Here is a 25470-nt window from a genome sequence, read left to right on the forward strand (position 1 = left end):
ACCCGGCATGGCGATGCAGAGGGGCGGCGGCGGGGCGCCCGAGCCGCAGCTGGATTGCTGCTGCTGCTGAGCGCCGCGTGCCTAGTCCGCCGAGCGCGCAGGTGAGGCGGCTGGCGCGCTGCCCCACCACTTGCAGCTGCACCAAGGAGTCCATCATCTGCGTGGGCTCTTCCTGGGTGCCCAGGGTCGTGCCGGGCGACATCAGCTCCCTGTGAGTCAGTGGGACCCCTCCAGCCCTGACCCCACTCGGGGCTTCTCGGTGTTTGGGTGAGGGCGCGCTGTGGGTGGAGTCTCGGGCCCTGGGGAGGATGGAGGGGACCGAGACGCAGAGTCTGGGAACCCGGACAAGTCCCTGTAGAAGTGCTTCTCCGAGTGTGGCCCGCGGGCCCCCTGCATGGGACACCCCTCTACCCCCTGGGGGAGCTTGTGCCAGTGCAGATTCTGGGGCCCGCGTGGATTGCAGCAGGGGCTCTGGAGTGGAGCCTGGGGGTCTGCATGTGGCGTCCCCAGGGGATTCAGAGATGCACTAAAGTTTGAGAGGATGTGTGCGTTGGGGGGCGGGGGCAGTGTTGTGTGTCGGCATGCATATGCAGTGAGCGTGACTGGAGTGAGTGTACCCAGGAAGGGTGAGGCCTCACTGTCCCACCTCAAGTCTGGGCTGCGGTTTACACCGCGGCCTCATCCCGACACCTCTGCACAGCTCAGGATGGGAAGAACTGAGTCAAGTCCTACAGCCTCCGGAAGGGGGAGGGGGGGCGCCCCATGGGGCCTGGAAGAGGGGACACAGAGCTGGGAGAGCCTTGGGGCAGGTGGGGCACCCAGCCTCGTGGTCAGGTGCTGGAAGTCAGCTTGACTTCCTGCCCGGAGTCCACACCGGCTTCTCGCCCCCTCTCCGCACCACATATTACATTGCTTTTTCAATGATGGAGGAGCTGATGGGAAAAGGCTCCACCTCATTTACCCACCTCCTAAGAGATGCTTTCAACCTGCGGGCACATGGCCTCTCCAGCGCACACCCAGCTCTCCTAATGGCTGTGAAGGGGCTCCGGGCTCTATCTTTCCTGCTGGGAAATGTTTCCTGCTGACATGACTCCCTGCTCAGGCCAAGGTGCTGGGGATGCCCACTCCGAGCAGAGGCAGGGAATTCCAGGTGGAGCTGCTATGTTCAGGGCACTTCCTCCTGCACTACACTGCCCTGGGCAAGGCACAGAGGCCTGGACCCGGGAGTGAAGGGCTTCCTGTTTGCATTTCTAGAAAGTTAGGAGAGGGCCTTTTTGGTTCCTCATCTTGCTAAATCGGGTGACATGGAGGATCCCAGAAATTAGAATTCCCCTTGTTAAATCCTTTACACCAGCAGCTGCTTACTCTCTCTGCATGCCAACTGAAGTCATTCTGAAATCATGTGTTGAGGTCCTGCTGTGGCCAGAAAGGATGGGGTGGGGGGTGGGGGTGCCGGTGGCAATAATAGAGCCAAGTCTCTTGTCCCCCCATAGACCGTTAAATCTGGCAGATGGCATTGCCTCCCACTGCACATCCAAGTTCAGGTGTCTCAGAGTATCCCCCCAAGGCTTTCACGGTGCATTTAATCAGAAGTGCTCCGAGTGTCTTTCAGAGCTGGGCTCCCAAGGGGAATGCTTAATGCTATTCTGGAGTTTCGTGGGCCAACATTAACGCTGTGTCTACACAAACAGAATCATGGGCAGAGGTGAAGTAATTATCCATTTGCAGCCAGGGCCTCCTGTAGTAGAGGAAAAGGAAGCAGGGGGATTGATTTACACTGGCTGAGATAACGTCTGTGGAAGGAGCTAGCCTGATGGTAAAGGTTTCTGTTGTTCAGACTGGTTTTCATATTGATCCAGTTCCTGGGACATGAACTTGACTGCCTTGTTCCTACCCCAAGAAGCCCCAGGCCAGCTGTTTTAAGACTCTTTCCTGAGCGGAGGCGTTCGCAGTACAGGTGGAGGGTAAGGCTGACTGCCCATCCTGCCCAGAACTTCTCAAACCACCCAGGCCTTGTTTTGTTCCTCGCTTGCCTGCAGGAGCCTGGTAAATGGGACGTTCTCCGAGATCAAGGACCGAATGTTTTCCCACCTGCCTTCCTTGCAGCTGCTGTGAGTATGGCAAGTTCTCCCTGAAAATGGGGGTTCCCTGAGGTGTGGTCCTGGGAGGAACGATCTCTGTGTCTTTGATATCAGTTCTTCCTAAGATGCTCAAGCTCATGAGTAGATCATGGCTGGTTCTTAGTGGTAACATGGGCTGTGGTGTTCCCACCAAGCTGGGGCTGAAGGCTCTTAGCTCCTGTCCTTTCCTTCTTCTGGCACAAGGATTTGACTGTAGATCCCAGCCCCCACATCTGGCAACTAGGAATGTGAGTCCATGGAATTTTGACTAGAGCTTCACCTAAATGAACTGTTTCTCTCACTTTAAGAGAAAACCTACAGTTTAAACTCTTAATGTTACTCTGGAAAAAGCAGTGTTTCTAGTTGACTGAGTACATAAACTGTTGGGAAGCATACTATGCATTTATATGCAAAATTTTATGTAATCATCCTGTTATCCTGACAAGGAGGGAATCTTTATTTCCCCATTTGACAGATGAGAAAATTGAAGCCAGAGAAGTTAAGTAACTTGCTCAAAATCACAGTCAGGATTCTAAGCCACACTCATAACTGTTCTACATCCCAGCCCCTCTTGGCAAGTGCCAATGTCCTGCCCTGTTGCCCAGGTCAGTTCATGTTTGCTAATGAAAAGAAATGAAAAGAAATGTCCGGAAAGCAACTTTCAAAAGCAAATCATTGACAGGCAAAGTCATGAGTACATAGCACACTCTCTGTGTATGTATTGGGTTCATAAATTTGAGGTGAATCAAAAGCAATATACTACAGAAAAACATAAAGAAATGGAATATGGATCACTACTCATCCTAAGTAGACTGATTGTTGATCTTTTTGTTCTTGAAATGTTATGTACCTACTTATAACATTAAATGTCTGAAATGTCTTAATAACTCTAGTTCTATTAAAATATACTTTCCATAAATAAAAAACAGTTTTAGGTACTTTACCCAATAGACTTAAGTGGTAACTATCTATTCCATATAAACTTTTACCAAGGAGACTTAGGTGTGACTCATAAAAAAACTATTGGTGCTAAAGAGTATTCTGAAGATTTCCTAAACTTTTTTTTAATTTCTCATGGGAATGTTTAATATAGTAGAAAGGTTTCTATTTATGTATTTATTTATTTATTACCTATTTATTTATTTATTTTTATTTATTTAGGTCTCAGCTGTGTTATGTTGGTGAAATCTCTAAACTTCTCTGGGCTCAGATTTCTCTAAAAATGGAGTTGGATTAGCTCCTTTTAGATCTCTATTTCCATGATTGCTAGTGTATAATTGAGCATTCATTGGCTATTTAGTTGTGCTGACTTTAGAATGCTTTGAAATAACAGCTCTCAGAGTCTCCCCTGAGACTTACAGGGGAGAAAGGGTAGAGTAATGGGGGTGACTAGAAAATCTGGCCAAAGAGAATCCACTTGCTGTTTTCTATCAGCATCTGCGAGTTGGGTTGTGCATCTAATGGGCCAGTCTTAGGTTGAGAAGAACCCATATTTGCTCATGGGTCAGGACATAGGAAAGAAACAAATGCTCACTATGGGACTCCAGGTTTACATCTCTGCATTGAAACCTGTCCTTTCTTTTCAGATTGCTGAATTCTAACTCATTTACCGTCATCCGCGATGATGCTTTTGCTGGACTCTTTCATCTCGAATACCTGTAAGTGCTGTGCTTTGTCTGTTTGCTGAGCATTTGGTCCATCAGTACAATTGCTGTATCGCTTTCCAAGCCGAACAGCATCTCTTACAGAACTTGGGGGTGGAGAAAACCCCACTCCCTTTCCAGCGCTGACCTTTTACAGTTCACTTGTGTATAAACATGCCGGGACAGGAGGAGGCTGGGGGCAAAGAGGGGGAAAGGAAACAAAGAAGGAAAGACATCCATTCATTGTCTGCTGACATTTAATTTGCCACGTAGCAAGCACAATTGGAAATTGCATTGGATATTTTTACCTCTCATAACGAGGCATGGATTTGCTGATCAGCCAGAAAGGATTCTGAGGGTTACTTAGTTTTAAATAAAGTCTCCCTGTATGGGAATACAATGTCATGTCTTTAATTCAGCTGGCCTATGTCCTGTTTGCAGTATCCCCTGGGAGCTGCTGACAAGGGTCTAATTTTCTTTTTTCTGCTTTCAAGAATGATTATTTTTCCCTTTTCAGAGGTGCAGTTTCCCCCCCTGCAATGAGCTTTGCCCTCTCTCTGATTTCTGCCTTTCTCCCACTCTGATGTCTTTTTTTCCACTTAAATACTTTCATCCTTGTCTTGTGTAACTTTGTAATAACATTAATCCCGTTATCAGATGGGATTTCCTTACTTGGCATTCAGAGGGGTTTTTAAAGCCTTGTCTCTGCTTTCTTATCTGAGGTGAGCAGGTAGATGTTTGAATTCCGAACACATCCTTGGTCCAAGGAAGCTCTCTGCTGATGGTATGGCCTCAGGAAGGATGTTTCTGGAGTTGTTTCTCCAGATGCACATACTATGTGTGTTCTCAGGGCATTGTGCTAGCATGCTTAACATGGAGACAGGTAGGACTGCAGCGCTGAGGCCAGCTGGGTTCTCTCAGACAGAGCATGTGAACAGGCCATGCAGGGAGTGAATGTGAAGCTACCAGTTTTCTCTTATGAGCAGTTCATCTTAGTGTCAAGGTGATTGAAGAGGAGGTCAGCTTAGTTTATACTGAAGTCTGTCATGGAATAGACCCCTGATCTTTAAAAAGGAGGCATGGGGAAGTTCTCAGTGCAAGAACTATTTCATTAACTACTGGCATCGTGGACAAAGCCTCTCCCTTGGACCATCTCATCAAAGACCCTCTTCCATTTGATGAAATGTAATGCCTTAAACCAGGGGTGGGGAACCTTTTTTTTTCTGCCAAGGGACATTTGGAACTTAATAACATTATTCAAGGTTCTCACAAAATTATCAACTTAAAAATTAGCCTGTTATATTTGGTCAAACATTGAATTAACTCACCCCTAATGCCTTGGCAGGACCAGACCACATAATTTCGAGGGCCTTACATGACGCTCTCCACCCCTGCTTTAAACTAAGCTGTAGGTCTCTATGGCCCCAGGGCATAGTTGTAGTGCATATATTTCTCACCAAGACTTTATAGCATGGCCAGAGTTATTATTAATGCAGGATTTTAGCTCAAGCCCTGGGACGTTTCAGCGCAGAGAAAGAAGTTTGGCCCACATTCAATGTCATTATACTTCCCACTTCCCTGTGCCTTCGAGATCTTGAGAGGACCCTGCCTCGTCACCGATTTGTTCTGAGATTAGACCGTGTAGGACACGATGAACTCAAGAGTTTGCCAGAAGCCAAGTTTAATGGAACTCTCCCTCTGCAAGAACTTTAATAAGGAGATGTGAAACAACGGGCTTCCCTCAAGGGACAAAGATGTTAACAAACGTATGAGTAGCCAGGCCGTGAAATGTAAGAAGGGTTGATGTCTGGGAACATTCCAGGCCTGCAGAGATTTGAACATTCTTGCCTTGGTCGAGTGCTTTCTTCTTTTTCCCCCAAACATGTTTCTATGCATGTTGCCAACTCTGAATTTGAAGACGTTCGTGCTGCTTCTGGGGAGAGTGCAAAGTAAACACTTGTGTCCATGTTTTAGATTTTATTTCAAACGCATGCCAATATCATTTCCCAGAGCTGTTAAGCTGGGAAAGTTCCGTTTGCTTATACTGCTGTTCTCCTAGGTTCATCGAAGGGAACAAAATAGAAACGATTTCAAGAAATGCCTTCCGTGGCCTCCGTGACCTGACTCACCTGTAAGTCCTGTGAAAAGTGTTGTCAATCTTTTAAGGTGCAAAGTAAGATTCACTTCCTGGTGCCTCTCTTTTTCTTGACTGTTTTGTCCATATTGTAACATCGTCTGAATGAAACTAATTTCCAGGTTGCCCTAGAGGTTTCTATATTATGGACCGATCATCAGCCCACGATAATAAAGACACACTTGTCTTGATTATCTTTTCCATCATTCTGGATTGTCATCATGGACCACATGACTGCATGTCAAATAGGGAGCACTCTGCTTCCAGGGGCCTACGTATGTGAGTGACGGAGGAGATGGGGAGGAAACTGACGTGTATTGTGCACCTACTCTGTGCCAGGCACAGGGCTGGGTGCTTAGTGAGCCTTCTTCTCTTTATTTTTCAAGATAATCTGTGAGTCCCCATTTTACAGATTTAGGAACTGACACTTATAGACTCATAGAAGAAGGTTGAATGCAGGGTCAGAATTAGGACAAAGTAGAATAGAGACATTTTTTGCGGTTCCTCAAATTTGAATGCAAATAGCTTTTTCTTTTATGTTGGATTAATCGGCAGCTTAAGCTAAGCTCTCTGGGATTTTTAATAGCTTTCTGGAGGAAAAAAATTAAACAAATTGATTTGAATTGACATATCAGAATGAAGCAAGTGCACACACTTAACAAATGTAGAAAAGTGGAAAAAATAGGGACTGCGTTTATGAAAATGTAAAGATAGCCATTGTCTTGGTAGGAGCCATTTATGAGCCAGGAACTGGGCCCCATTTGTGTGATGGATATTTTGTGTCTGAGTAAGATACCATGTCTCGTCTCCAAAGTCAGCTCATGCAATCGTTAAGAAGTCTCAGTTTTCTCCCTGGAATGCTGAGCAGCCTTGGCAGTTTGGGTGGCCAGACAGAGTCTGCTAAGTGGACAGCTGTGGGCATCTGGAGAGAAACAGCTGTGGCCAGATAAACCAGTTCCCAGAAGTCAGGAATGAGGAGCTGTTTTGAGCAAAGACTCTGGGCAGATTGTGAACCTAAAGCAAAGCCCATGAGACTGAGTTAGCTCCGATGTCAACTTTCATTTGACCTGTTGTCTATGGTTCTTGGTCTGGAAACAGGTGAGAACGTGCAGGTACTGTACATGTATATTTGCATAGCTTTTACACGTGTGCCCATGGGTGTATGGACTTCTCTACATGTGTCTACATAACTGTGTTTGTGTGTGCATGCTTGTGCATCTGCACACACGACCATATGTGTATATAAGATGTACATATGTGTACGAGGCACCTCCTTCTCTGTGTGAAATGCAGAGAGAACAAAGGATTCCCCTGCTTGGGTCCAGAGTGCATCGGATGCACTAATATACCCATTCTGGCATGTATTGCCACCCAAGAGTCAAGCCAACCAGGCCCCCTCTATCCCAAGCTCTTCAACCTCATTTCCCTAAATGTCCTCAGAACACTGGGCTCTCAGGGGGATCCCATGCATACCCAACTCATCCCATTCCTGGGCTTTCCTTCACATCCTTTCTCTGGCCCTGGGTGCTCTTTCTTCTGCCCACGATCTCCTGGGATCTGCTTGTTCTTCAAAGTCTAGATTAAGTTCTATCTCCCACATGGAGCCATGTGGGTCTCCCCTTCACTCCTCCTGTAGCCTCCCTATTGGCTCCACACACCCAGCAGCTTACCGTAGACTCGGGCACACTGGCAGTGAGAGCTCCTTGAGGGGAGGGCCCGTGAGGATCTTGCATTAGCTATGTTCTTCGTCCAGCATCTAGCACAGGGCTAAGCCAGCAGGACATCCTTTCAGATTCACTGGTTGACCTGTGCGTTCCTTACTGAGCTGGATTTTCCATGAGTACTCTACTCCTGGGCAAGTCAGGTGGACTCCTCTGGGCTGGAGATGCATGTAGTCATTAAAGCATTTAGTACAGTGATGGCGAACCTATGACACGCGTGTCAGAGGTGACATGCGAACTCATTTTTTTGGTTGATTTTTCTTTGTTAAATGGCATTTAAATATATAAAATAAATATCAAAAATATAAGTCTTTGTTTTACTATGGTTGCAAATATCAAAAAATTTCTATATGTGACACGGCACCAGAGTTAAGTTAGGGTTTTTCAAAATGCTGACACGCCGAGCTCAAAAGGCTCGCCATCACTGATTTAGTACATTGTTTAAGAATGAACTGGTCCTTCCATTTCCCCACCTTTTTTTTTTAAACTCTGAGCCAAGATCACATGTCAGCTCTCTAAAGTTCACTCTCCTGATGAAGGAAATCACTGCCTGGAATTTGCTTGTTTAAGTGTCTGATTTTTATCCTTTATGAACTTTTCCAACACCTGCAGGGTCACATTTTCATGTAAAGAAACACGGGTCAGGTTTCAGGGCCCTGACGGAGCGGTGCCAATCTGTAAGTAAAATCTAGGACAGTTGTTTCCAGCAGTCTGTAAAGCCCAAGGGACAGGTTGCTGTTAAGTAGTTTTAGAAATGAAGTAAGTGCCATGAATTTGTAGATAAAATGAAGTGGAAAGTGAGATGTTATGCACTGAGTGTGAGTAGGGTGGATGGTCCATCTAAATAATTCAGCTTCTGAAATCCAAATTGAATGCTTGGAACGGTTGCTGAACAGTCTGCTTTTTTGGCCTCAAATATCCCATATATTCTTATCACTTTAATACGATACAGTTCAAGTAGCAAAAAAGAAATTTAGCTGAAAAATTCCCCTTTAATTAGCTAAAAAAGTTTTTACTTTACTTTTCAGGTAAAGTGACCATCAACCAGAAAAAAATCAAAATAAACATGTTCTTTTCTAATGTCAGAAAGCTGTTCAGTCTGATTACATATTCAGTCTATTTTCCAACATCTTTAAAAATGTACAGATAAATCATTTAGAAAATAAAGGTTAAACAAATACAAGAAATAATATTTTAATTCATTTGTGGTTACCTAGATGGAAAGGGGTCTCCCCATATTCTGTTAGTATCTTGAAGCTGGAATGGTTGGTTAAAAATGGGCTCAAAGGCATTAGCCAGTTTGGCTCAGTGGATAGAGTGACAGCCTGAAGACTGAAGGGTCCTGGGTTTGATTCTAGTCAAGGGCATATGCCCGGGTTGTGGGCTCAATCCCCAGTAAGGGGCATGCAGGAGGCAACCGATCAATGATTCTTTCTCATCATTGACGTTTCTATCTCTCCCTCTCCCTTCCTCTCTGATATAAATAAAAATATATTTTAAAAAAAGAAAAAGAAAATGTGGAACATTTTAAAAAATGGACTCAAAACTTTCAATTACAGTTGAGTCTAAGGAGGAACACTCATTTCTTTAATTCCTTTTTCTGGGATGGGTCATTATGATGCTACAGAAGACTAATTTCATATATGTTTCATATACATATTTCATATATAAACATATACACATATATATTTGGTGATGAATTGCCTACATGTTTCTCATTTATAGTTTTGTTATTTGTACTCATGTAAAGAAAAAAATGTAGCCATCAGTTTCTTGGCTGAGTCATATTAGAACACAATGCCTGAGGGAAATCACAGACTTGATGTACATCGTTTCAACACCCAGCGTCTTTCAACGTCAGCAGCCCAGCCCCATGACATTCATCTTTAGCAGGATGGTGACAGGACACTGCAGAATCCTGAATCATCCGAGAAAGAGTTGATGGTGCTCATTCAGAGTCTTTTTTTTGGAAGAGGGGAGGGGGGCGCTAAGATGTTTTAGAAAGTTCTTAAAAACTAACAGCAAAAATGCAGAATGGTTTCTGGTCAACCTTTGTTAATGAGAAAACAAAATCGATCACCATCATTCATTCCCTAAATGGGGTTCGTTGAGATTAATATTATTGTTAGGGTTAGAGCTGAGGGTCTTTAGGTAAAAGCATATTTACTGAGTCCTTTCTTAGAGTGACAAGTGATAGAATTCACTTAAATGGACCCTAGGGAATTTCTTGGTACATGAATGTACATCTTTTTTTAAAAAAATCATTGTCATTTTAGTGCATAATTCATTCAACAAAGTTTTTCTGGTACCTACTATATACCAGGCAATGTTCTATGAACTGAAGATACAGATGTGGTCAGACAAATCTTTCCTCATGTTGCTTACGTCTAGGATGAATACACGGTCAATAAACAAGTAGATAAATAAAATGTATAGTATGTCAAGTAACAGTCGTGCAATGAGGAACATAGCAGGGGAGGGAGATGTGTAGAGGTCAGGGAAGGTGGTGATAGCTGCGGACAGATGTAAGAAGGTGATGGAGTGAGCTGTGGGGTATCTGGGGAAAGAGCATTCTAGGCAGATGGACAGCAAGTTCAGGCCTTGAGCTGGGGCTGTGTTTCTCCTGTTTGAAAAATAACAAAGAGCCCAGTGCAGCTGGATCTTGGTGGTTAAGATGTCCCATCGGTAGGTGGGAATGGAGGTAAACTAGACAATGGAGGGTCTTGCATGACATCAAAGGGACTGTGGCTTTTATTCTGAAAACATGAGTGCTACCTGAGGTCTAACCAATGTATATCAAGAGCTTAATAAATGCTGTTTTTAAAAACAAAAGACTTATATTGTACCCCAGCATTTATATTATTTTTGTGTAACTAAACTCAGTTCTTTATCTCAGTATTGATGACCAAAGCCAGAAATTGGAACCATGTTGTGCTGAAGAGGATTAGAGCTCTGTTTGAAATCATGACTTTATTTAAGGAACTTCAGAGTAACAGGGCATGAAGATAATAACCACATTAAAATGTTACTTTCTGGTTCTAGCTCTTTGGCCAATAACCACATAAAAGCACTCCCAAGAGATGTCTTCAGTGATTTAGACTCTCTGATTGAACTGTAAGTAATGAAAAGCAAGTTTGTGTCCACTTGTGCTTGTGCCCCAGTAAATCATGCCATTAAACTCTCTGTCCTCCTTTGCTGCATTTCTCTTACGTTGTAGCTCAAAAACCTATGACAGCCGTGCCCACTGGGAAACAGCATGGAGTCTGTATGGGGTTGGATTGTGCCATTTTAGAATATCCTTAGTAGCATTAGGCTCCTTCCCCGAGATAGCGTATCCATCTGATTTACCTTCTAGTGTTTGTCACTTTTCACTGGACATAGTTTAACAAGATCTTAGTGTTTCAATTGTGTTTGTGAAAACTGGTTTCCTGGAATGTCCTGTTTGTGTTGGTGTGAACCTGTGTCATCGCTCCCGTGTCCAGCATGGCATGGCGACAGTTTCAAGAGAGTTTGGAGAAATGGTGGTGTGTTAGCTCTGAAAGCTCTCTGTAGGCCGTCCAGTTAAAACCATAGGCACTGAAGACTATTAAATAAAGTCAGTGATAAGAACAAGAAATAGGATGTATTAAATACAAGAAAAATTTTAAATTGCATTTTGGGGTATTAAATATATCAAGATATTAATAATTCTGGAGTCTCATATCAGCGCCCAAACATTTGAGGCTTGTCTGTTTCTCTGTGCCTGTGCTTTGTTTTTTTAGAGATTTAAGGGGCAATAAATTTGAATGCGACTGCAAAGCCAAGTGGCTGTATCTGTGGTTGAAGATGACAAACTCCACCGTTTCGGACGTGCTGTGTATCGGTCCCCCGGAATATCAGGAGAAGAAGCTAAATGATGTGACCAGCTTTGACTACGAATGCACAACTACAGGTATGCAGAGCCCCTGTCACCAAGGCGGGTAATTAAAACAATCCCTGTGTTTTCCCTTTAGCTTGTCAACAGGGACTGGAGAAAAGTGGGTGCAAAAACTTTCTGTCTAAGTTATTTTAGGCGAAATTTAAGCTCCAAAAGGTATGCATTGATGTGGTAAGGAAAATATCTCAACAGTTTAGATTTTTGTTAACTGCACTGGCTTTAATTTTGATTCTTTACAAAATTTAAATTTCTCTAAAGATTTTTTTTTAAAGTCAAATATAAACTGGTGAGTTTGGCATAAAAACATTTTCAGGTCAGTTTGGGTTTCCTTAGAGAGCCAGTGCAGAGAAGCCTAAACGTCTGTTCTCTTGATTGAATTACATGAATTTTATTGAAAATTTAAGTAGTAAATACGAGACTTTAAAATCTATAAATTGCATTCATAGTCCCATCTAAAAAGAGATAACTAGGTAAATTATAACCAATGGCAAAGTAGAAATATAAGTTAAGAGTTAATTGTCAAAAGAAGAAACTCACATTGAGGGGAAAATGTAAAGTTTGATTTTGTTTTCCAGGACCCCCCTCAGGTTCCAGTTTATACATTTTTAGGCTATAAAGATAAAATTAAAATACTAACTGCCTCAACTCTGCACATCTTGTAGAGAGCCGGCGAGTGTCTCCATATGAAAGGCTTAGATGGAGTTGCCACAGCTTCTGGCACCAGATTTTATTTGTTTTTTAATCCTCACCAGGGGATACTTTTTCCATAGCTTTTCAGAGAGAGAGTGGAGGAAGTCAGTGGGAGGGGGAGAGAGAAAGAGAGAGAGAGAGAGAGAGAGAGAGAGAGAGAGAGATGTGACAGAGACACATCAACTGGTTGCCTCCCGCATGCACCCCAACCAGGGTGCAGGGAGCAAACCCTGAACCCTTAGGTGCGTGGGCTGACGCTCTAACCACTTAGCAGCACCAGCCAGGGCTAATACCAGATTTTAAAGGAGAGAAGATCAATCCACAGTATGAAACCTGCTTTATCAGACTTAGAAACTTAAACAGGCTGAGATTTGGTATCTACAGGGCTTCAAGGCATGTCAGTAGGAGCAGCAGGAATGAGAACTCAGACCATAGTTACAGAAACTCAAAAGACAAAAGAACTTGCAGAACAAAATATTCCATGTAGGCCAGTCCTCCAAATAAACAAACACTCGCAAAGTAAAAATTATTTCCAGATGTCTTTGTAAATAGGGCCCCTACGAGTCCTGTTCTTTTCTGAGAGGAAACCTGACTCTTATGGAAATGACCTTGTCTTTCATCACCGAACAGGGGCTTATTCAGCTGTGTAATTGGCAGGTGCCCTTTAGCCAGCGAGGCTGCGTGCAGGTTATTCGCTGTATTGTGGAGCAGTGCAAAAAATCAGAGGTCGAGTCAATGACATTTGCACCGAAAGGTGGCATTCAAGGCCATTGGGTATGAAATGCTAAACCAAAGCTGTTTCTACCTCTTCCCCAGCTTTTCTGGAGAGTTCTCTAACCCCAGGTGAAGTTAGCAGCTTTTCCATTGTTCTAGTCACACCTGGCCATAGTGTATGACAAGTTTGCCAAGCTCTGAGAGAAATGACACGGGCCATAGAGGGACCGGGGGACTTGGGAATAATTTACGTGAGACAACCTTACTTCTGAGCTTAGAGTCCCGTGGATGGTTATGAAAACCACCCAAGCTCTGAGAATTGTCATGGGAATGGAGGGGGCTTGGAACCAAGGTGGCCAGGTCCTGAAATCTGTCATAAACCCAGAATCAGTGTGAGTCCCTAACACATTTTAGGGCATTCTCTCTCTTATATATATCTTCACTAAACAGCTTCCTATTAAAATCAAGAAAGTCATCACACCTCCCTGGTAACAGGAAGATGAGGATTCTATCTTTGTTATTGTTTTATCCCTTTAAGAATCGTGGACAAATGGCCCTGGCTGGTGTTTCTCAGTGGTTAGAGCATCGGCTCCATGCACCAAAGAGTCACGGGTTTGATTCCTGGTCAAGGGCATGTACCTGGGTTGCAGGTTCAATGCCTGGCAGGGTTTGGGAGGGTGTGGGAGGCAACCAGTCAATGTTTCTCCGCCCCCCCCCCACTTCCCTTCCTCCTTCCACTCTCTAAAAAGTCAATGGAAAGAATATCTCTGGGTGAGGATTAACAACACCAAAAAAGAATTGTGGACAAATGGGCTCTTGCTCCCAGGGTCTTCCATCATGAAAAAAGGCACAGCCAAGTTATAACCTGTCCCCAAGTAGAGCCCCTGCCTCGTAAGAACATAGGTCAATAGATTGTGAGTTTGGGGCTCCTATCTCCTGCTCAGATAAAGCCTCATCGTCTGGGGCTTTATTAGAGGAAATGTGCGAGGAAGTGGAAAAGCCCATTCCTAGGTCATGGGAATGACCGCACCCTCACCAAGGAGCACATCTTCTTAGTGTATTATTTCCTTCGTGGCTCAGATTTTCAGGAAAAGAGTAATTTCTTGAAGTGGAGGAGGGGAGGCAGACACTGTTCTTCCCAGGGAGAGGAGGTACTGTTACCACCCTGTTTCCAGCACAGGGGTGTAGTTAGCACCTCGAAGCACCCTGGACTGTGTTCCGCTCTCTAGGCTAATCACAGTCCTTCCCGAACCCTCAAGTCTATTTTTATCCACCTCAGAAATCCCTGTTACCTGCTCATGATTCCCCGTGTGAGGTGGATAATTCACTAAATTCCTTAGAGGGAGGGAATTTTGCATCCTAATGGTCCTGTTAGCTGCCCTGTTTCAGGGCTGATGAAAATGCAAAGAGAAATAATGCATTAATGTGCAGTTTCTCTCCCAGTAGGATAGGCATCATGTATAATTTATTTTCTGCAAGTGCTATAAATAGCGAGGTAAAAATCTGTTGATTCCAGGGGGAGCCGTGCCCGAATTGGAAGAGTCCCACTGACATCATGAACTTAATCCAGTGTGAATGGAAGTGGCAGGCTTTCGCAGAGATCCCACTAATACTTAAACACTAGTAAATTGGTGTCACATCCATGTGCGCATTCTCCGAGAGCTTCCCACGTGGCTGTGCGCTTGCTGCTTGTGAAAGATAAATTAAGACAAGGATGGATGAATATTTAAATTTGAGTCCCTTCCCCCCATGCACACAAGCTCATATGTATCGATCATTCTATTCCACCCGTTTCTTTCTCTTTTCCTTCTCTCCCTCCTCCCTTTTTATTTATTATTTATTTTTATTGATTTCAGAAAGGAAGGGAGAGGGAGAGAGACAGAAATATCAATGATGAGAGAGAATCATTGATCAGCTGCCTCCTGCACGCCTCACATTGGGGATCGAGCCCACAACCTGGGCATGTGCCCTGACTAGGAATGGAACCGTGACCTCCTGGTTCATAGGTTGATGCTCAACCACTGAGCCACGCCAGCCGGGCTCTCTCCTCCTTTTTTTTTTTTTAAAATATATTTTATTTATTTTTTACAGAGAGGAAGGGAGAGAGATAGAGAGTTAGAAACATCGATGAGAGAGAAACATCGATCAGCTGCCTCTTGCACATCTCCCACTGGGGATGTGCCCGCAACCCAGGTACATGCCCTTGACCAGAATCGAACCTGGGACTTTACAGTCCACAGGCCGATGCTCTATCCATTGAGCCAAACCGGTTTCGGCTCTCCTCCTTTTTTATGAGGAGGGGTTCTGGAGGGAGAAAGGGGTCTCCTATTAGCGATTCGATTTATAATTCAAGGGAGTTAACAGTCTGTGTTGTGCAAGATACTCAGTTTTTACAAAATATGATGAAACCGATGTTTTGGGAAAATAAATGACAATCAGACCATTGAAGGCCAGATTTGTAAAATGCTCTCCAGTCTGGCAGCTCTGTTCTCATTCTGGGAATTGTTAATAAAAAGCTGACTTTGGGGCCTGCACTTTCAGTGACCTGCGTTTTTAATCAGACGCTCATGTTTCTGGGAAGCCAGCGTGTGGTCGGGAGCCTGACTAGAACAAGCCGCTACAGGCATAGCACGCGTGTTCAGAAGCTTCTGCAGACCTGGGTTAGACGAATGCCCCTGGGTAGAGGAGTGGTTTACAGGCCTCCGGGTTGTAATGAAGAGAGGGCACCTGTGTCCCCAGAGTCCTTTGCTAACTTGGGGAAAGGAAGCGGACAAGGCCGGCTACCATTTCCCATCTCGCGATCTGTGAGCACAGAGCCCCCGGAGCCTGTGGCCTCGGCCAGCGCTTTCTGGCTTCTACTCGGGTCCTGCGCGTGCCAACAGGAAAGAACCGAGGCTGATGCTTTCTGTTCCTCTTTGGCTGGTCAGCGCTGGTATCTGGGGGTTTTGGCAGAGGGTCGGGGCTCTTCCCTATCTTCATGCAGGCAGCATAACGTTATCATTGGAACTACGACTGTCCAGCTACATGGAACTGTATCGTTACATATCCAACACCGCTGAGGCATGTCCATAGACGGCTCTGTGCTGACACTACGTGCACACCCTTATTTAGTCTCTACGACCACCTACCAAATAAACATCCCCCTCATTTTACTCATCCTCATTATTTTCTTGCCCAAGGTCGCAGACTACAGTGTAGGGGGGAGCCTGAGCCCCAGCTCTTCTGGATAGTCCACTCCCTGGGGTGGGGGGAGGGTACCTCATCCATGATTGTCACCTGTCCCCTCCCCCTTGGCCACTTCTTGCTGTTGGGGTGCAGAGGCAGCCTCCTCTTTGCTTCTCCCTCTTCTCCCCACATCTGCAAGCATCACTCATTCAGCCCCGTCCTCTCCCCACCCCAGTCCTCAGAATGAGCCAGCGCTCCCACACTCATTAAGCCAGCAGCCTTTATTAAGCACCTGCTGTACACAGGGAGGGCCACCTCTGAGAGGTAACATGCCTTGAGCACTAACTGTGTGCTACGTACAGTTCTAAATGAGTACGAATCGTACATACAGTGAGGAAACCGAGGCAGAGAGAGGGTAAGGAACTTCCCCGAGGTCACTCAGTGGGAAGGTGGAGTCACAGCTCTGGCATCTTATCTCAGATGTCGTTAAAATGGACACTACCCCAAGGGACAGGCCAGGAATGGTGGCGAGGACAGAGGAGGTGGACTGTCCTTTCTCAGACCTTAGTTCCATGTTTATTAAGTAGCTGCTATGTGCTAAGCCCTGAGGCAGGCATTTCTGGCAACGTTACCCAATGTGTCCCTCTGCCATTAAGCTTGGGAGGTAAGTATCATTGCCCCCATATTGTGGATAGGTAAACTGAGGCCTTGTAAGGGGAAGTGTGCACCCAGGGTCTCCAGTGCAGGCAGTGGTTTTAGGTGGTCTGACTCCAGGCACAGTGCTCTTCCTGGTGCCTCTCATTGCCCTCACTCCCTCAGCCCTGCCCCTCTTTCCTGTCCCTGCCTGTTGCCTGCTCTTCCTATCACCACGCTTCCTACTCCAACACTTGCTCAGCTGCTCCACCTCCTTTCCTGCCCTGTTCCCTCAGCACTGTCCCTCTTGACTCACTGTGGAGTGGCTGGTCCCCTTATTGCCTTTCTGGTGTAACAGCTGTATGAGGCTCCCCAGTCAGAGGTATTTCTCGAGTGGCTGCTGTGGGCTCCTGCCATGGGGCTGTGAGAAGTGTAAGACCCAGGTCTGACCTTAGGGAGCATTGTGTTCAGGAGACACACCATGCTGTGTGCCCATGGCCAGACGTGCACCCTCTCTGGGCTTCTGGCTCTGTACAATGACTCAAGGTCTAAGATCGCTCCCATGTCCCCAAATCTGACTCTGACGATGCTGTATTGAAGAGTCAGTCGGTGTGGGTAACAAGATGTAAGCAGCAGTGCCTGATTATGTGTCCAATGAATTAGGAAGAGTCCCAGGGGTTGGAGCGGTCAGGGAAGGCTTTGCAGAGGAGGTGGGACTTGAGGGGCCCCAATAAAGACAGTGTGGGGAATTGAGGGGCAAGGATTTTCTCATAGAGCGACTCTCCTTAGCCAGACGTGCACCATCATTTTACCCTGGGCGCACTCAACCTGCCAGGAAGCAGTGCACATGGAAGGCTCTCTGGCTAAAGAAAGAACTTAAACTTTATTAGTGTCCTTTCCCCCTATTCTTCATCGATTCTCCAGCTACCCCACACACTAAGTGTCCTTGCATCCGAGGGCATCCTCACTCTGTTCCTTGGTAAAATTGTACATTTCCTACCGAGATTTATAATACAGCGAGTCTGTCATAGCTCAGGGGAGTCATGTGGACGAGAGTTTAAATTTACCACTAAATGTAAGAGTTAAGCACTTGCTCAGGTTGGGCGGGTTCTCTGTTGCTTGAAAATGCAACAGACCTCCTGTGAGTGCTTGCTGAGCTTGTCCAGACCCCAGGCAGAGCTGTCACTCATTCCACTGGGCCCAGGAGTCAGTAACTGTCTTTCCTTCCTGGGGCGGGGGGCGGGGGGGGGGTCTTTATAAACCTCTGAGACCGCATGGGAGGGCTTGGCTTGGTTTCCAAGCATGCAGGGAGCCATTGGGGGCTGACTTCTCATTGTGAACCTGCCGAGGCAGCCTCCCCACCAGGGTGATGCAGAGCTGGGAGTGTATTAACAGGTGATAACAGGGTCCCATTGCCAGGTCAGCTTGAGAACCACCCCAGCAACAGGTTTCTTTACTACCTGGCTCTTCTGAGAGCGTTAGACACAGCTTTCCCCAAATGAGACTCCCGCTGCTGCCCTGGTTCACGGAGGAATTTTCAGGGTAGTGTCAGGAGTGCGGCTGTGTGGCTTCCCTTCTGTCTGGCCTTTTTGAAAGCCAGGTCTCACCAAATGTGTTTAAAACATTGAGATCCTTCAGCCAAACCTGCGAGCTGTTTATGTCAAAGAAGCTGTATCAGAAGCTGTGCATTCAGTTGGAGATTCCCGTGCATGCCAGAACCTTCTGGAATCTCCCAGAGTCAAGCACACTGGGATGTTAGCGTTGCTTCTTTCCTGTCCCCCCTCCCCTTTTTGGAACCAATGAAAGGAAAGAAGGGGTGGTTGATGACTCCCACAGGACATCTCATGGAGCCTTTCTCTTTAAACACCTATTCCCAGATTTTGTTGTTCATCAGACATTGCCCTACCAGTCGGTTTCGGTGGATACGTTCAACTCCAAGAACGACGTGTACGTGGCCATCGCCCAGCCCAGCATGGAGAACTGTATGGTGCTGGAGTGGGACCACATCGAAATGAATTTCCGGAGCTATGACAATATCACAGGTGCGTGTGGCTTTGATGTATTGGCCTAATTTCAGCGAGAGAAGAAACGTTCTCTGCTGTACCACGGGACTGCTTGGCTCTCTCACCTGGTTAGATTTTAGGGACACATCCCAGCCCACCCTCATCTCTGATTTTTCACGACATGGTCCATTATTGGTGAGAACGGAAGCCTCAGGTGGTGATCCTGTTTGTTGTCATGGATCCTTTTGGAAAGGGAGAGAGTGATGGGTTACATATGGCGGGAGGCATTTTCCTGGAGGGGTGAGAGGTCACTCCGAGAACCCCTTGATCTTTAGCAGTTATGGCACCTTTGATTGCACCAATTTTGTAGCAGCTAACAAGTCCTTGCTTTTTGTTAAGCTGATTATTAATGAATATGGTAATGAACACATGCACACAAGTATGTGTGCTCATGCACACACGTACATGTGCATATATGCATGCTCGTACACATGTGCACATGTGCACACATACATGCCGGCACATATACACACACGTGTGTAAACACACCTCCACTGTCTAGCTGTTCTTCCTGCCCCCTTGCCAGGTCCCGGTGATCACTGCTTCCTTGTAATAAATGCAAACAAAATAAGAATACATGGCTCTCTAAACCCAGGCCTTTGGGACAAGACTTAGCTAATGATTCTTTCAGTGCTGGCGGGGGCTCCCAGTGTTTTACTGCTACTAAAAATGGAGGGTCTGCTTGCTTTTTAAATAAGTGGGTAAAGTTAAAATAATCTTGCAAAGACTTCTCGTTTATCAAGTGCAACCTGATAATATGACTAACTTTATAAGCAGCATCACAATGGCCCAACAGTTACCCGGGGAGAGCATTTTCTTTAGGGTCCTGATTTGGAGATGGAGCAGCGTTTTGCTGTTCCAGCGAGAAGCGGGTGGAGGTGGAATTTCTGGAGGGGAGGCTCTTCGGAATCTCTCCGGCACCAGCACTGAGTGGCTTCGCAGCAGGTGCGGGGATGTGGGAGGCAGGGAGTGTCGTGATGAGCCTCATCTCGCAGCCCTGAAGGTCTGTGAGATGCACATGCAGATGCCACTGAGAGGCCATTCAGATGAGCCACATTGCTGTCGGCCATCTGGCCGCCTGGTGCTGAGCTCACATTCCTGAGAGCAGCCCAGCTCGTCCAAGTGCAGCGTCAGCACCGAGCCGCACAGGTGAACCTGCCGAGGGAAGCCGAGGCTTCGGACCCTATCCCAGCCCACATGAGAGGAAAAAGGGTGGCGAGAGAGGGACTCATGGCCCACGTGTTTCTGCCTCTCTCTTTTTCCTGACTTGAAAGGTGGCGAGGGGTGAATGAGCCGGCCCCTCTGCCTTCTCCCCATGATGGGAGGTGGGAGCAGAGTGGTACTTTGCTCTTGTGCAGGGCGAGCCAATGTCAGTGCTTGTGGCTAATGCTGGTTGTGGGCCTGTGAGGTGCCAGTGTCATTGGAAACACACACACACACACACACACACACACACACACACACACACACACGATGATCTCTGCTGCTACTGACAGCTCCATGGGCTAGAAGTGTTCACCGGGCAGAGGCATTAGGGGGCATTTCTGAAGTCAGTTCTTTCTGTCTCTCATGCCCCTTGGCTGAGACTGGCAGGCCTCTGGGTGCCTCTGAGCAGCAGACACCGCCGGGGCCAGGTGGTGCAGGAGGGAGACCAGGAGCGTGCACTCTCAGGTAGTGTTGGCAGGCGGGAGCCCGGGCAGCTTTCGAAGAGCAGTGTGGTAGTTTCAACCCAGAAGCCTTAAAAAATGTGCACAATGTTTGACTCAGCAAACACATAAGAACACTGCCAGATGGTTTTCCAAAAATGATTTCTCTACGAGGAAGCATGTTACTTACAATCATGAAAAGCTAGAAATAACTGCAGTGTCCAATAGTAGAAGATTAGTTAAACAAACTACGGGGCATTCATGCAGTGGAATGAGGTGTAGTGTTTAAAAGTCTAGTTATAGAAGAGGAAATAACATGGGAAACTATTCACAAGTGAACATGGTCAAGTGAAAACACAGGTTAATAAGAAGCCTATGTATTTGTACGATAAGCTCAAAGTTATTTTTTCAAAGTGCATTTGAATATGAGCATAGATTGATGATTAAGAAATATATCAAGATATTAAGGATCATTTCAGCATTTGCAGGACCAATGATTTTGGTTTTCTTCTTTGTGCTTTTTGGTATCTTGTTGGTGGAGTGTAGACAGGAGCCAGACTATCTAGGTTTCCGTTGGCTCCAGCCATCAGAAGAGGCCAAATGTCTTCAAGCGCCCTTATTAAAATTGTTTCCTCCTGCCCGTGAGCCCTCACTCCTACCATGTGACTGCCTCCCACCCCCAAGGGAGGAAGGCCATTTAATGGCCAGTTCTGCCCTATGGAGTCGGGAAGTGCTTTTTGAACATCATGAGGACAATGCATTTGGTGTGTCAGTGAATTTCCTGACTTGTACACCTGCCTCTAAAGACACAGAGACCCAGGTGACCAGCATTTACATGTTTCTATGGAGCCACCATTTATAAAAAGGGTTTGATTTTTTTTTAATTATGGGAAACTAGACATAGCATAAAATGTACCATCTTAACCACTGCTAAGTGTACTGTTCAGTTGTGTTAAGTACATTCACATTATTATGCAACCAAAAGAACCCTTTTTGCCTTGGAAAACTGAAAATCTCCACCCATGAAATAACTCCCCACTTTTCCCTCCTCCCAGACCCAGGCAGCCACCCTCTCCTTTCTGTTTCTATGAATCTGACTACTCTACGTACCTCATAAAAGTGGAATCATACGCTATCTGTTTATTTGTGAGCTGACTTATTTCATTTGGCTAATGTCCTCAACATTTATCCATTTGTATCATGTATCAGAATTTCCTTCCTTTAAAAGATATATTTTTTTTTATTGATTTCTCAGAGGAAGAGAGAGAGAGAGAAACATCAACGATGAGAGAGAATCATTGATTGGCTGCTTCCTGCACACCCCACACTGGGGATTAAGCCCGCAACCCGGGCATGTGCCCTGAGCGAGAATCGAACCATGACCTCCTTGTTCATAGTTCAATGCTCAACCACTGAGCCATGACGGCTGGGTAGAATGTCCTTCCTTTTTAAGGCTGAATAAAAGCCCATTGGATGGGTAGACCACATGTGTTTATTCATTCACCCATCAGTGAACACTTGGGTTATGTCCACCTCTTAGCTATTGTGAATAATGCTGCTATGGACATGGCTGGACATGTATCTCTTTAAGACCCTGTTTTGAATTCTTCTGGCTAAGGGTCCAGAGGTGGAATTCTGTACTGTCTGGTAATTCTATATTTAATTTTTCAATGGTTTAACTTTTCTATGGTTTCCAGAGGGGCTGCCTCATTATACAGTTCCCACCTGCAGTTCCCTAGGGTCTCCGTGTCACTGTGGAGGAGCATCTTAACCACGGCTGCCCTAATCCCCTCTCCTCTCTTTTGGGGCACAGGTCAGTCCATTGTGGGCTGCAAGGCCATCCTCATCGACGACCAGGTCTTTGTGGTGGTGGCCCAGCTCTTCGGCGGCTCTCACATCTACAAATACGACGAGAGCTGGACCAAGTTTGTCAAATTCCAAGACATCGAAGTCTCTCGCATTTCCAAGCCCAACGACATTGAGCTGTTTCAGATCGAGGACGAGACGTTCTTCGTCATCGCCGACAGCTCGAAAGCTGGCCTGTCAACGGTTTATAAATGGAACAGCAAAGGATTCTACTCCTACCAGTCCCTGCACGAGTGGTTCAGGGACACGGACGCCGAGTTCGTCGACATAGACGGGAAGTCGCACCTGATCCTGTCCAGCCGCTCCCAGGTCCCCATCATCCTGCAGTGGAATAAGAGCTCCAAGAAGTTCGTCCCCCACAGCGACATCCCCAACATGGAGGATGTGCTGGCCGTGAAGAGCTTCCGAATGCAGAACTCCCTCTACCTGTCCCTCACCCGCTTCATCGGGGACTCCAGGGTCATGAGGTGGAACAATAAGCAGTTCGTGGAGATCCAGGCTCTCCCGTCCCGGGGGGCCATGACCCTGCAGCCCTTTTCTTTTAAAGAGAATCACTACCTGGCCCTGGGGAGCGACTACACGTTCTCCCAGATATACCAGTGGGACAAGGAGAAGCAGCTGTTCAAGAAGTTCAAGGAGATCTACGTGCAGGCACCTCGTTCCTTCACCGCCGTCTCCACCGACAGGAGGGATTTCTTTTTTGCGTCCAGTTTCAAAGGGAAAACAAAGATTTTCGAACACATAGTTGTTGACTTAAGTTTGTGATCGGTGAATTTAAAGGACACAGCACGAGCTCTCGGAGAGAACTGAGAAAACATATTTAAAAGGGAGCCAGGTTCAGCGGTCTGACATTAACACTGCATTGGGGAAATAGTTAGACATGTTCAAGCTTTTAGAACTCACATTTTAATCAGGGATTACATTTACTGGCTAACTGCATGCCATGTCCATCCTCCCAGTTAAAAAGACATAGGGAAGCCGGTAATTCCTGAGAAAAGAGTACAGTAGTAACTCTTACCATCTAGGAAAGTAATGTGAGATTTTTTTTTTAATGAGGAAGTAGAAAATCAAATAAGATAGGACAGCTCTTATAATGAAATTTTTAAAAAGACCAAACAAACTATGGGCCCTTCTCACCCCATTTTAGCTATTTTTCTGGTAAGGACTCTTAAAGCCAAAGTCAGCTGAAAAGATGTGCTGATGGTAAGTTTAAAAATCAGGTAACACTCAGCATTGCTATTTTGAGCCACCCTAATTTCCCGACCCTCCCCAACCCCCCTTCCTAGCAGAACCTTGGCTTTTGCATTGGCTCATATGAATGCTTGTCATGGGCGTGTCAACAAAATAATGTTTGACGAATTGCTTCCTCTGCTATAAAGAGAATCTTCTGCTGACACCTGTCTGGGCCCAGCATGGGCTGTGGGCCCAGGAGGGAGACAAAGGAGGTCTCCTTGTGGTTCAGCGCTGACCCTCGTGGTGGCCTGAGCAACAATGCCTGTTTGATGCTCTCCATGATGTGTCGCTTCTCAGAGCCCATTCTCTGAGTGTGTGGGTCGCCAGCAGACGGGCCAAAGACTGAATGGTGCTTTCTATTCTGTCCTTTAGAGCAATAGAACAGGTATTGCCATCTGACGAGAATTTCCGAACTAAGATTTTGTAGAGTCAAGGAGGACTTCACACACGTCTCCATGTACTTTGAAACCTAGAGATGGCCCTTGGAATGATGCATGCCTTTGCCCCCTGGGCAACTTAATATTTCAAGTAATTGAATAGCAACCTACCTACCTGCCCACCTGCCTACCTCCCTGCTCATGTAACCGTCTGCTTTGTTGATTTGTTGATATTGCTGCTGCCAGCACAGCCCTTCCAAAGGTGCTGTAGCAGCAAATTGTAGAAGCTGGGTTACTCAGGACAGCACACTCCTCCCTCTCCCTGTCCTTTGCTCCCTCGGGGACATGTGCTGACAGGAGGCTCATCCTCTACACAGAAATGGGGGAGGGGAGGACCCACTGAAAAATAGGGACCAGCTTAGGAGCCAGACAAGTAGAATCCCATAGACCGGGTCTGCGCTCAGGGGCCCAGGTGGCCTGTTTCAAAATGGGTCTCTCTGGTGTGGACCATCGGGAAGCTCATGGGGACAGGGATCTGGTTTTGTGGAGGGTCCAGGGGATGTTCTGCCTGGTTAGCTGGTTCTCTTCAGAGAATAGGAAGTGAATGGTTTCAGGAGTGGCTCTCAAAGAGTAACCCCACAACTCGTAGCCATGAACGTAGCATCATCGTTGTACTGTATTACTTTTTTAATGATTTGTGTTTGCCAAGTCATGAGTAGGTGGATGTTTTGCCACAAATATGAATGTATGTGTTGTTTCCAGACTGTAAGCAATGAGGATCGAGGCAATAAATAGCACTTAGAGAATAACACGCTGGTGTCACAGCAGCTCTCTTGGGTACATTCTGGGACTCAAGGCTGAGGGCTCCCAGCCTCGGACACCAGGGACTGTCATGAACTAGCTCATCCAGATCCCTGCATCAGAGGCTAGACGTGGGGTAGCTCAGTTATTCCTTGGGCTGTCACGATGGTCAGACTATTCTTTCTGGCACATGGATCCCTTCCAACAAGGCGGGGTGGGAAACCGGGCACTTGGCAAATAGTCAAGTAGGAGACGTTTAGACAGCCCAGCGCTGTGCCAGATCGAAATGATGTTCCTGATTCCGACGTTTGTAGAGAAGGCAACTGCGCCAACATCACGGCATTGTCTCTACGGAGCGGTGTGCCAGTTTCCCAGCTGCAGCGCTGAGGATGAAACTAGGGGCTAACCACGTGCAGTCACCACCCTGGTAACCGTTGCCCAGAATCTGGAAAACCAGGGAGCACAGAGTGCCGGGCTGGGTGTCGGGGGACTTGCTGAGTCCAGGTGAGACCGGTTGAAAGAAAAATTTAAAGGTTATGATGGAGGCGGGGGTCGGAGGGAGAGAGGGTGGGGAAGCCATTCAGTTGCAATCAGGATTTCTTTTCTTTTTCTTTTAAAAAAGTTTTAGACAAGATCCGCGTCTGCCATCCCTAGAGTCCCTGCCCTGAGGGAGGAGATATTTGTTCTGGCCGACTTAGGAGTGGAGATGTTCTTGGCGCCAGGCGATGGAGGCTTTGCTTCATTAATC

General features: G+C 46.3%; 1 protein-coding gene across 1 annotated transcript; it reads left to right on the forward strand.

The window, feature by feature from the left end:
- The first annotated feature begins 6 nt into the window (after nucleotides 1-6).
- Nucleotides 7-24730, forward strand: LGI2 (leucine rich repeat LGI family member 2). Its single transcript, XM_006093270.3, has 8 exons — nucleotides 7-211; nucleotides 2040-2111; nucleotides 3707-3778; nucleotides 5823-5894; nucleotides 10661-10732; nucleotides 11380-11549; nucleotides 18614-18778; nucleotides 22259-24730. The coding sequence occupies exons 2-8, from the start codon at nucleotides 2080-2082 to the stop codon at nucleotides 23074-23076; spliced, it is 1401 nt and encodes a 466-aa protein (XP_006093332.1). The 5' UTR covers nucleotides 7-211; nucleotides 2040-2079; the 3' UTR covers nucleotides 23077-24730.
- Nucleotides 24731-25470: the final 740 nt, after the last annotated feature.

The sequence above is a fragment of the Myotis lucifugus genome, unplaced genomic scaffold (genome assembly GCF_000147115.1).
Source record: "Myotis lucifugus unplaced genomic scaffold, Myoluc2.0 scaffold_112, whole genome shotgun sequence".
In the NCBI taxonomy this organism is placed as follows: domain Eukaryota; kingdom Metazoa; phylum Chordata; class Mammalia; order Chiroptera; family Vespertilionidae; genus Myotis; species Myotis lucifugus.

Excerpts from the sequence above, each read along its gene's own strand:
- LGI2 (XM_006093270.3), top strand. The coding sequence starts at position 2,080 with ATGTTTTCCCACCTGCCTTCCTTGCAGCTGCT. Across the intron at positions 3,779-5,822 it reads CTCTTTCATCTCGAATACCT|GTTCATCGAAGGGAACAAAA; the intron begins GTAAGTGCTGTG and ends CTGTTCTCCTAG. Across the intron at positions 10,733-11,379 it reads TTAGACTCTCTGATTGAACT|AGATTTAAGGGGCAATAAAT; the intron begins GTAAGTAATGAA and ends TTGTTTTTTTAG.